The sequence below is a fragment of the Eurypyga helias genome, unplaced genomic scaffold, assembly GCF_000690775.1.
Source record: "Eurypyga helias isolate BGI_N326 unplaced genomic scaffold, ASM69077v1 scaffold17116, whole genome shotgun sequence".
In the NCBI taxonomy this organism is placed as follows: domain Eukaryota; kingdom Metazoa; phylum Chordata; class Aves; order Eurypygiformes; family Eurypygidae; genus Eurypyga; species Eurypyga helias.
Window position 1 is genome coordinate 3320 of NW_010258707.1, and position 12940 is coordinate 16259.

Consider the following 12940-nt stretch of genomic DNA (forward strand, 5'->3'; position numbering starts at 1 on the left):
TTGCAACAAATTACGCTTAACCCTGGGATTTTGAATAGAGTTATATTCTGGGAACATGTTTAAGTATTTGCATGCTTACAGGACATACTCAGGGCACCAGAGAAAGGTATAAATACTGCGAATCCCACTTCTACTTGCAAAAATCATTTTTTTAATTTCACATCTAGAAACTGAGATAGTCTTCGTGGCTTGGCGTTGAGGAGATACACAAATAAATACAGCGAGTTTATAAAGAAAAATGAATCTTATTTTCATTTGAAACCATAGATATTTATGTGACAGCAATGTATGCTTTTTCTAGTATGGCTAAGTCAGTCTTTTCAGTGGTTTTACAAAGGGCTGCAGCTGAGAAGAATTCCTACGGTTGCCTATTCTCACACAGCATCTGTAGATTTGGGTTTCACTGGTGTCTTAATGTGGCCAGAGGATTTCGTCCTGTGAAGTTTGATTGAGCTGTCTATTGATGCTGCTTGCCTGTAGATGAGAAAACAGGCATATTTACGTTTCTGCTCAGATAAGTGTTTATCTAGGTACAAGTAGATTGTGAAAGGGAAGGAGTCCTTTTCTTTCCGAAGGAGTTGTCCCTAGTAGCAGGTCTCAGGAGTTCCTTTTCCTTTAGCAGTACTTCTTTTAGAGCTGTGCCAGCTCTTTAAAAAGCATGGGCAATTTTTAATGTTGCAGGTACTAAGTTGGTGCAGGGTATCCAGACGGAACTGAAAGGACAGATTCTAATGTCAGCAAAACTGATTTGAAAGAAATATTGATCCCATGTTGTATTTTATATCCGAAGCAGCCAATGGCAAATGTTGTCAAAATGGAATCAGATGTTTGTAACTTAATACTTAAGAAAAATGATGAGTGCATGTTTTTGACTTTAAGTATTCTCTATGCTGCCTGGCTTAAGACATAAACTGATGTAAAAATAAATGACTGCCTGCATAATTTATGTAATGTCTTGCTCCCTGATCCTGTTTGTATTGATTTTTCTAAAAGGCTTTTGTGGCCACAGGAACCAATCTGTCTCTCCAGTTTTTTCCGGCCAGCTGGCAGGGGGAGCAGCGACAGACACCGACCCGGGAATATGTCGACTTTGAAAGAGAAGGAGGCAAGGTAAGAAGGAAATCGTTGCCACTGAAGTAAATTTTTATGTTGTGCTTATGATCTTATTAGTATGGACAGCATGTGTGATGCAGAGTTACTAATACTTCACATCTCGGTGCGTGTGTGTGCAGGTAAAGCTGAAAGCTGGTAGGATAAAATCTGGTATTGCCTTGTCTTAAAGCATGTTGATGCTTCTGGAGGGGAGCGCATGGGCAGTACTGATGGCATTCTAGTATTTTGCAGAACAGAACTTTATTTCCGCTGTCATGCTATAATAAAAATCTTGAGGAACAATTTAAATTTAGTGTTGAGTAGGTGCTTCTAAAGTGGCTCAGAAATTTGACTTTGGCTGATGAGTTGTGGTAGACTAAAGAAACTTTGCACTTGGAAGAGGTTACTTCATTGGGTCTTAGGTTGCCAGTTGATACAGCAAGCATTCAGTGTGCTGCTTGGTGGAATGAAGCTTTTCTTTCTCAGTTTCACGGTGAGCAGTAATACAGAAGAAGCGTCGCTTTCGGAATTGATTTCTGAATATTTTTTTTTTTTCTGAGGTGGTTGTCCCATAGACAGATATCGAAAGCTAGAATTCCCTAATGACGGTGATGGTTACTGTGAAGCTGTGTTAGTTAGATTTGAAGTCAGAAACCTTGTTTTGTCTCATCAGAATAAAGTGCCTGAAATCACTTACAGCTGGTTTTGTTTTACAGGAAAAACATACCTTTAAGGTGTAGAAGCTGTCTCTTATCTGTGTTACTGTAGATGCTTTGGGACTGATCCAAAGATTACTGAATTCAATAGGAGACTCTCTTCAGACTTCTGTAGGTTTGGACCAGCACTTAAGCCCCCACAGCCTTTCTGTTCCAGGCTAATTTCTATATATTTTTTAAAAGATTTTTAATAGACTACAAAATTCTTGCTTTTACCTGTTTTTTTTTTCTGCCCACTCTTCTAACAAGTAACAGCTAATACTACCAAACCTACCAGGCTGGAGGAAATACTTGAAGCATATTCACGTTTAATGGCACATTGGGTCTTTTAAATGCTGCTAGGTGGAAGATAAATATTTCCCATAGTGGGAAAACTTGATTGGAAGGGAAAACAAAAATTCCTGAGGGCAGATACAGTATTTGGAATTCAAGTTAATGAGTTTTTTTGGAAAAAGTTGTTTTCCATTTAGTCCTGTGAGGCTTGCAGAAATTTGACAGACTGGGGGAGAAGGAGTGAATTTGGCTATGCTGGGTACTGAGTGCTTTGCTAAGGAAACTGAATTGAATCTGGCTCTTATTGAAAAATATTGATTCTGGCTCACAATTGAATGAGGAATTCTTCTTGTAATGTGTAAGAAGACTGAAGTCTCTCTTCTTGCCAGTTCAAAACTAATTTTATTTACTCCTATGATTTTTTTTAACTTTGTTTTCTCTGAATGAATTCTTAAAGTACTGAACTACTTCATCGATTTTCTTGTGTTGGCTTAATCATGTAAAAGCGTGGTAGATACGCTGCGTATTAAAATAGAACGTGGGCCTCGTTAATGAGCGCCACTCCCTGTTTTATGTGTGTTTACAGTAAATTCTGGAGTGCTTCACTAAAATGTTTAGAAGAATTCACCTGAATGAGGCTAAAGGTGGACTAACTAATAAATGGGAGTAGTGTTCTGCTGTAGTTTGTACGAATCGCAAATTCACCGTTGTAATCCAACTTTGCTAGTGTAAATCACATGCGAACGCAGGCTTGTTCTGCACAGAATTAAACTTGTCTGAAAGTAAGCCACTCCCATAGCTTCAGAGGAGGAGTAGGCAGAATAAGAGAGCGTTTCTTACGTTATCAACAGGAACAGTGCAGTGTTTCACATGAATTGTCTGAGATTTTTGTCCTCTGTAGATCTTCGTTGTTTGGTTTTATTAAGAATTTCTTTCATAGGCTTCAACAGTCTCTTAACACCATGTGATTTTTGTAGCTCTGTGCAACATTGTTTTATGAGCTCTGATTCTTGAGGCAGTGCATAATGTGTGTTTGTTCATCGCTGGATTTAAGCCAGCAAGGCATGTTTTTAATTATGTGAATAAAAAAAGGCTATGGGGGGAGCTGTCAGTTAATTATTATTTTAGGCATTGGTTTGAGATCTAGAATGTAGATAAACTTACCAACACTAGAATATTTTTATTCTGGAATTCTGCTTCAGTGTTTGGCTAAGGAAACGATGGCCCAAAATAGTTTATCCAGAGTTGAAGTTTGTCACTACTGTGCCTGAGCAGTTTTGTACAGAGATTGACAAAGCTACCAGTGCAACATCTGCAGGAGTTGCTTCTTAAATGATAAAATTTTAGAAGGAGCAACACCCTTGTGAATCCATGTGACAGGGTTCTGTGACTATCTACTTCATAGGTTCGAGGGTTTTCATTCTTGTATTTCTATAACTGAGGGGTTTTTCCTGTGCTTGATTTGCCTTTTAATTTGATGCAGCGGATGCTCACGATGGGTGGGTAGGGCTCTCGTGGATACCCTGTCTTCATTAATTCAAGAATTGGATAGCTGAGTGTTCACTTAATGTTTCTACTCATTTTTAAACTCAAGCTTAATTTTTTTTTTTTTTTTGAGAGGGTTTTAACATTTTGTGCTGGTTTTGACCTGTAGCAAATTGAATTGTGTGTTTGAGCAATTTTTCAGCTTTGTCTTAGCGAAAGAGAAAGTAGCACTAAAAATAGGTCCCTAGATTGTAAAAACGATAAACATTGTATTTCATTGTCATTGTGGGGATATGGGGGATGCGTCAAATTCAGTCCATGTCCTCTTTCTGGATATCCAAACCACACCAAGTTTTCCTGGTCCTTTGTGTTGTCACCTAATGTCCACAGTTTTGGTGGGTTATGTTTGTTTGGAATTTTTTTTTAAAGGATCAATGAATAGATATTAAGAAATTCAGAGGCAGGCAATGTAGTAGCATAATATATTGCCTGAAATCTCACATAGTTGAACCCAGGAATGAAATTAAGAGCTTTATTTTTGGCTTCATTCTCTGGTATCGTTAATTACGTGGACTAGTTTTATTATGCTTAATGAAGTTCTTTTAATTTTTACTTCTGTTTTATACTGATACCATATGAACTCCAGGCTCAACTATGTGTGTGTGGACTTCAGTGCTTCTTAAACTCTTAATTCTATTGAAATTGTTAAGAGCAGTGGGATCAATTTGCTTTGCATGATTCATTTTGTATACTTCTTATAGTAAGATAAAACATCCCCCGTTTTCACTTGTTGTTTGAGATGTTTATATAGCTCTGGCCTTTCTTACCTGAAGGAACATTAGTTCTCAGGTAGTCTTTTTTATTGTTTAAATACTGGTTACTACCCTGATGAAGTGTGTGAAGTTGTTTTACTTCCCCTCCCCTTTATAATGCTATTCTCCAGCTCGTTTCTAATGCAGCTTAACTTCCTGTCTGCTGTTCAGCGGCAGCTGCTCGTAAACCAGCATCTTCAGCACAGGCTTATGTCAGTGTAATGGGCAGTGAACTCCGCAGCTCTGGCGGAGAGCACATCAGATGTCATTTAAAGTGAATCAGAGTGCCTGGTATGCCACATGTGTGGTGTCGCTAGGATTTCTACTCCCTAGACCATTAACTTTGTTCTAGCTGTAACTAAAGATTACTGGACTTCAGTTTTCTTCCTGATGATGCTGGGTTTCTACTCGTGCAGTTTTATTCTGTCCTCTAGGATACTTTATTTGGCTATTAGTTGATATTAAGTGCTTGGATGAATCCAAAAGCCTTGAAGTCTCTGTGCTGCAGACATTACAGCGATTACAGAAATGTAATGAATAAAGAAAGGTGCTGTATCTGATCAAAACCTATATTTAAATGGCAGCCCAACAGCACTTGTCCTCTTTTTTTCTCACTAGAGATTTGATAGCTAGGACTTGATTTGAGGACAACTTTTTCTTTTTTGACTTGAGCAGTAACATTTCAGATTATTGGGATGGTGTATTGGCTGCTCTGTTTTCTGGGCAAATGCAATTTCCAGTCAAAGACAAGATCACAGTGTACCCAGTGAAATTTGCTTGGAAAGTGAAGGCTTAGTTGATGAGAAGTATCTGCGTGTTGGTGCTAACCTGTACTGAATCAGAAGTTTTACTTTCCTTGGTCCCACCACTTTCTGAAGAAATTTAGATGAAACATTAATTCATTCAAAGCTGGAGTAGCAGCTTGCTCTTTTTTTTTTTTTTTCTTTAGGTACCCTTACTTTTAAAAAATCAGTAAGGGTGCCTGGGAAACTGATTTATAGTTTCAGCTCTCATTTTACCCTCACCTTAGTGCTATATTCCTTAAGTTCCTGTATTTTCCGTACAGCACTATTTGGGGTTTTTCCATTGTCACCACCTAAATTGTTCTCGCAGTGAGCAGTTCCCTGCAATCCGCTGAGCCTCTGGACAGAAAGTATTTGGGTATAACTTTTTTCCCTATCAGTGGGAAAAGATGCCTGATGTTAGGGATTTAGGGGGAAAAAGAAGTATGCTAGATCCGTAATATTACTTAAAGATTATACTGAGGTGTGCCACCACATAGGACAAGCCATCTCAGCCATGAGATGCACATGGTGTTAGCAGTTATCAAGACTTCCTCCTTTTGTTTGTCTGTAGTAACGTAATGCTCCTTCATGTATTACTGTGAAGGTCTGTTAAAAGCACTAAAACCCCAAAGTGTTGGGCATCACAGAACCAAAGTTCACAGAGCTGTTTGTACGTGGCGGAGGCATGTGGGCATGTAACGTGTAACTTAAAGGTTGACACTTGCTACGTTTTTTTATGTGGTGCCATATGTATTCACCGTCGGATCGTCTCTTAAGGTGTGAGGGCATGGAGTTTCCCGGGAGCTGTCCTGCTCATGAGCACTTTCTGTTGCAGAACAGTCTTGTTGTTTACAGATCTGAACTCGACTGAGGTTCATGGCATAGCTCTGTACAGTCCTTGAGTGATTTTTAGATTAGTCCCTTAATGCGCTGGTGAGTTAGGATAATGACATTTTGGGGTGAGATTTTTACCCTGCTCATCTGCTGTTCTCTCCCTTTGTACTAGCAGAATGTTACAGAATTCCTCTGGCTTGGTTTTAATTTACTTCAGGAGTGTGGAGCAGGGAAGATCTAACTGTTGCCTGTCCTCAGGGCTGGTGCTTTTCCTGAGCACCCTTGAGGAACTGCTGCTTTTCCTGCTTGGGTCTGTCCGATGACCCCACAACCCTGCGGTAAGTGGGAGAGATTCCTCTGCTCAGCAGCCGGTGGTCAGTGACGGCACGTCAGCTGCTGAGCTGGCTGTGTGCTCGGGCCCTTTGAGGTGCTTTTCCTTCCCTTCACCCAAGGGAAGTGGTGTTGCCCTGATGAAGCCCACATCACTGTCATTCCTTTTTATCTTTCTCAGGCTTTCTCTGTAAGCTTTAAACGAGGAAGTAAGCGTGCGGTTATTCTGATGGCAGATACGCGCGTTTGGTGCTGTATCCAGTTTGTACCCAGCCTGGCTCATTTCTTCTTGCAGTTGTGTGGTGGGAGTCCTGCAGAGGCTTAGTACATGAGAAGAATTCACTTTCCTGGATGGTCCCCTTGATCATTTTCCATCCAGGATCATCTGCATGGTTTGGGTAAAATAGTAGTTTTCTATAGATGCTTCTGAGTCTAGATTTTATTATTGTTTGTGCTGAAGAGTCTTTTATTTAGCAGAAACTGCTCAGTTTCTTTTTTCCTTTTTTTTTTTTCCCCTGAACATGTCATGTCTCTGTTTATGCTCCTTTACTATTTTTACTTTAGAGCAGGGTGAAACCTTTTGTTATTTTGCCAGGACTCTTTGAGGTGCTATTGGTTATGACCTGCTCTTGCATAGAGGAGAGCTATTTAATTTAAACTCCATTAGAAGCCAGGTAGTCATAATGTATCTTTGCTTACTCATTTGCCCTCAGAATTTGGAGATGCGTCTCTTTGCATCCAGTTTATACGCTGTAAACAGTTAGGAACTCGAGTTTCGGGAGGAGAAGTCTTTGGAGCTCATAGCTTGTTAGGTACGTGTTGTCCTGTGCTGGCAAGCATCCGCTGGCTGAGATTTGGACAGTTGTTCCTGAAGAGTGATTTATCATAGGGTGCCCTCTGCCACTGTAGCATGAGTCACACCAGGCATCTCTCATGTGACAAGTACCCACAGCCTTTTCCTCTTAATCCTTTTGCTCTCCTCATCTTCCAAACACTTTTGTTACTGCACACAGCCTTGTTCACGCGTTACGGTGCGCACAGTGACGATGTGATTTTGTAAAAGTGCTTATGAGCAGTACTTGCAGCACAGCTGTGCTGTGGGTGATACCTACCTATCAACCCTTTCTGTAGTTCCTGATATCTGCCATCAGTAAACCTGCATTTGGTTAGCTTTTATTACATGTTGTAGAAGCATTCAGTCGTATTTTATATATTACCTTGAACTTTTCCCAGTGGTCTAAAGGTACCCATTAGAGCTGTATAGACAAGGCTTCAGATTTACTGATAACGTCATCCTGAAGTTTCCCAGAAGAGGAACAAAACCAGAGTTCGTGAGTTAAATGTTGCATTTGGGAACCAGCTATACACAAGGACAGATGAGTGCTGTGTGGATTAAAGTAGTACTTGAGCTCTCTGCAGCATGGATACTGGAAGAAATCCAGACGTTTGGATTGTTGAATCCTCTTGTTTGCATATCAGTCTCCACTTACTAAGCAAAGTTGTTAACATTATGCTTCTCTGCTCTTCTTATAAATGAATGAGAAAAGGAAGAGCATTGCTGTTGGAGGGTGTCTGTTTTCTTTCTTTAAATATGAAGTATTAAGTAATTTTTCACAAAGAAAATTCAATAAGATGATGAAACATTTGCTGCAAGAAACTGTCATTTTTCTGGAAGTTACTGAAATGTTTCTTCAAGCTTTATTGTCCAAAGTACAAGTAATGAAATAAGCTAATTAGCTTGCATAATTGCATATTTGATGTTTAACAAGTTGGCCTGGTAAAATATTTACTGTGACAATAATACAGAAAAAAATGAGGAGTGTTGCGCAAGACTTCTATTCCAAGAATGAGTGCTAATGAAAGGATTTTTTTTGGGGGGAATAGCTGATGTTGCAGCTGTTTTCTCTAAACAGAAAGTCTGTATAATTTCTGTTACAGTAATATCTGGACTTGCATATGAGATCCACGCTGTAGGTACTTGAAAAGTCTGTGCAGGAGTTCTGCCTTCTTTCTGTATTTAAGATACTTTGCCTAAACAGTTGCAGACAGCAGCTTTATGTTGTGGGTCTTCAGCTTGATTGATCTGTTCATTTCAGTATAAATGTAGATGGTAAAACCTATGGAAGGTGACAGAAAGAGTTCTTTAAACCTGGCATAATTTTTACGGTAAGGGTCATTAAAAGTCAGTTTTCTATTGAAATAGTGACCGAGGACAGAGTGGTGTATGTTGGATACTTCAATTATGTTTTGGGTCTGAAATCTAGGGAAGAAGGCAGCTGTGGAAGACTTGATGGGAGTTTTTATGTCCTGATAAAATACCTCTTGCCAGCAGTTGAGGAGTAGCCAGCATTGTTTGACAAAACAGATCAGAGGTGACAAGAAGAAATTTTTAATCTTCTTTTCAGCCAATGTATTCCTTTAAAAAAAAAAAATTTAAAAAGGAAAAGCTTACATTCTTCAGTAAAAGCAATATTGGACTTTTTGGAAAGCTAATAACAAGCCTAAAGAATAGGAAAACTAAGGCAGGAAGGCATCCAGACAGAGTAAAACAGCTATAATAGTGTACTTTTCTCATGTTATTAAAGAGTGCTTGGGGATTTCTTTATAAAGCTTGCATGCTTTTTGCTCTGGTGTGTGTGGCTTTGGGGTTTTTTTTATTTTTTAATATATTGAGGGCAAGCATTTTCATTTGGATAGAGGGGCAGTGGGCAACCATCTCATGTCCAGATGCTTCCAACGAGGAGAATGAGAGTACAGTACCCTGCAATGTGATTGCACAACCTGGTAACCTGGTGGGTGTGTGTTGCGGAAAACTGTCAGGATTTTTGATGCAGGAAACCAGAAAACCGTTGTTTTGAATCACCTCAGAAGGTCTTGCAACAGGCTGTTCTTGAAACGTGCAGGGTGGTACTTTCCTGACAAAGCATTCAGAGAAGCAGTATGAATTTTTTTTAAGCTCTATTCTGATACCTGGAACTTGAGAATCAGACTTTTGAAGAAGTACAGCTCATGTCAGCTCTAAATTTTTTTAAACTTCAAGAAAATGATTCTGTAGGTGGTTTATAGGGAATGAGAATAAAGAGTGCATAAGAATTTAAATGTTTCCCCGCTTCTCACAGATTAGACAGACTTGGTTCTGTCCTTTCCTGGCCTTGTGTTAGGAGAATTCCTGTTGCGTTTTTGGCTAGCTGAAACTGTATGTATATTATTCACTATCTTTATGTTGACTTTCTTTCAAGATTTTCATGTTTGGAGAGCTTGATATTAAACATACCTGAAAGTGCTAATTACTCAGTTAAAGAAAATTCACAGCTATGGCTAATGATGTTTCCCTTCAGAAGCTTATAGTTTTCTACAGAATAACTGTGACACTAGGAAAACCTATTGGGTGATGAAAGCCAAGTAGTTGTTTGGGTATGTAAAAGCTGAAAAAATTACTTGCTTTATTTTAAGGCTTGGTGCAGTACTACTTGTTGAATAAGTGTTTGTGCAGTTTTTCCAGACTTGGATCCTGCTTAAGGGGAAAGGGTGAGGCTGTCAAAGTGCTGAAGAATGAAATAAAAGCCAAAGGGCAGAAGAGGCAAATTTTTCTTGTCCCTTTCCTGCTCAGGTTGGTTCTTGGATGGTTTTTATTAGTTGCTTGCCCGTGTTGTCCAAATCACGTACCTTTTAGTTAAGCGTACTTGCATTACATATTTCAAATTTTCAGTTAAACAATACAGGTTTAATAGGCTTTTTATTTGCGCACAGGTAGCATGGTGTGTAAATGATGCGTTTTACATAACCCTCGTTTTCTAACCCTCTATTGGAGTTTCTAGTTACAACCGCTTTTTGCTAAGCTGTTTTCTGAAAGCTTGAAAAGAACTAATTTCCCAACCAATTTTGAAATTTCCGTCTGGAAAATATGTTCTGTCAACGTGGCAGAAAACAGTGCATGTCCCTCTTAGTTAACTGGGTTTGTGAGCATAAGCATTTTGGTTGCATGTGTGCATACTTGCAGCCATCTCCTAGCAATACTTTGCTGAAAAACATTAATCATTTCAAATGTTGTATGAAAAATTGGGTCTTTTTTAATGCATGCTCTTTTGGGAGAGTAAATTTAAAATCCAGCCATCCTTCTCTTGTAGAATCCAGTGGTAAAGATGTACTGATAAAAGACCCTGTAAAGCTTCACAGGGGAAAACCCTGGCCCGTATTTGCCTTTTAGATGATCCTTATTCTGCTCACTGCTTTTTTGTTGATTTTCGGTTCCAGCTATGGGGTTGGGTTTGTCTTTTTTCTGAAGCCGTTGTAGTGAGTCTGAGCATGAGAACACATTTCATGGTGGGAGGCATTAGACCTTCTTGTAGTGATGCTGCAGAACCAAGAAGCCGCTTACTTTTTTGCTTTGTGTTAATCTTGTTTTGGTGATTTTGGTCAAATGTAGTGTATATTTCCTGCATGGTCCAGCAGTTACAATATTTTGGGTCTGCAGACTTCATTACTACATGACAAGTGTATTTTCTGTGCAGTAGCATTTTAGTATTTTTCTGACTTGTAAGCGTAAGTACTGACCAGTGGTCTTAGTGCAGGAATAAAATGCTGTAGTCTCCACAGATTTTAATCACGTTTGTTCTGACATCCTGAATGCTTCATATCTGTTCTTAGTTATAGGCTTGTTTTTTAGTTAACTGAAATAGTAACCTGCATAATTTAATGAAAGACTGATGTGCTTTGGGAAAGGAGTCATGATTACATAGTTTGAGCTAACTACACAGGGAAAAAACCCAGCAAACGACAACCAAAAAAATATTAAAAGTATCAGGTTTTCTGAAAGTGACTTGTAAATTGTCTCTCCCTTAAAGTGAGGAAGATATTTCTGCTGTTCTTTTTGAAGTTTGAGAAACCAAACCAAAAAGCATCACTGTAGTATTTCAGTAATAGAGCAAGCGTGCTGGGAGAGGGTTTCTTGCTGCTCTGATATTACTTACAAAGACATTTTTAATGTGAGCCCATACATGGATTTGTTTTCTACGCAGAATTATAAAAATGGTTTGTGCTGCATCTGAATTTTATCTACGTGGGTATTTTCTGAAAGTTTAGTTTTATTTGTAGTAAAAGCAAGTGATTTTATGTAAGTGTACTTAAAAGCTGGCTGAAGTACATTAATACTGGACCATCAGGTTTTGCTATGAAGTTGAAAATTGTAGCAAGTATTTTCTGAGATGGTTTTCCAGTTGAGAATCTTACTCTTTCCTGAGGGAATACACTAAGGGAATGCTATCACTTGTTATTCAAGCACCTTCTGCTTATAATTAGAGAGCTAAATGAGATTTGTGTTGTTGGTGTGCTTGAATGGAACTTATGGCACAAGTTTTTTGAGATTTCCCCCCATCCCCTCGGCTGTGGAAGGCCTTAAGCTAATATTTCAAGCTGTATCTGGAATCACCTTTGACATTAGCATGTGTATGTAGTCATGTATAGATTCATAGGTTTCCATAGAGGGTGGGGGGAAATGCATTTGAGAGTCTAAAACTTGTATGAACAAAAAAAAGCATTCCTCTGACTCCTCAACCTGGCAGGCACAATATTTCGCTAAAGGTCAGACTAAATTAAAAAGTTCATGAGAAAATAAAACTTAAAACTTTAAATTTGCCTTAAGCTCCAGTAGGCAGAAACAACATCAGCGAGGGATATATTATTATAATGGGTGGAAAATACAGGGGTTTAAAATCTTTAACAACAATTTTAACTGCTTATGTGCAACAACCCCCTGCAAATAATAGTTAAATTGGTTAGCCCTGTGCTCAGCTATCCTTTACTTGCTGCTATTAAAATTCTAGTACAAGCTGTTAGCAATTCATGGGATATTCTGTATTTCAGCAAATTCTTTTCTTCAAGATTTTGTCTCGCAGCTGACGAGTTTGTTTTTCCCACTGCTTTTTGTGATCTTAAAACACACTAGTATGAAAGGCTGCATTTACAACTCTCTTCTTCCATTTTTTTAAAGCGTTAACAGTCTAAATTGAGTCTCTTAGCAAGCATACTGTTTGTTTAGTGTTTCTGGTTTTGCTTGAGGAATCGACCTGTGTCATAGCTGATGAAATAGAGCATCCCTATTTCATTTTGAATGTTAAGCTTTTTTCCCCTAAATTCTTTTTGTGGTCTGTAGAAACTAATGCCTGGGTGGTTGTTTTTTGGTTTATTTGTTTGGGTTTTGGGTGGATGTTATGATGTGCAGGTATTGTAGAAGAAAGTGGAAAACTAAATGTGGAAATGGGCTTTTTCATGCCCTATAGTAGGCCTGGTCATTCCTGATCTTACCAGCCTCTTACCAAATTATTTCCATAGTCTGAAGTTGCAGGTGAAACATCTTGATGTGATCACAGAGAGGAAGAGCTATGGGAACAGGTCACAGGCAGAGGAGTGATGGTGCTGGGCAGTGCAGGGTCTGCTCTGCCTTCTGCATGCACCCCGCTGCCCTGACCAGCACCGTCCCGGCTGTCAGCCCCTCCTGCGCCAGCAAGGCCCTGCTGTGATACAGTGGTGACATAGGTGCCACCCCTGAGAAACTTGCATCTGTGTTCATCTTGAAAGCCACAGTTTGGTCATCCATGTACAGCTGTTTGGGAAA

At 39.1% G+C, this 12940-nt stretch overlaps 1 protein-coding gene across 1 annotated transcript in view; it reads left to right on the top strand.

The window, feature by feature from the left end:
- Positions 1 to 993: 993 nt before the first annotated feature.
- CBFB (core-binding factor, beta subunit) overlaps positions 994 to 12940 on the top strand; it is a gene marked incomplete at its 5' end in the record, with an annotated part of 37005 nt that continues 25058 nt past the window's right edge. The window contains one exon of the mRNA XM_010154456.1: positions 994 to 1110. Within this exon, the coding sequence (XP_010152758.1) occupies positions 994 to 1110 (117 nt within the window). The remainder of the gene's footprint in view (positions 1111 to 12940) is intronic.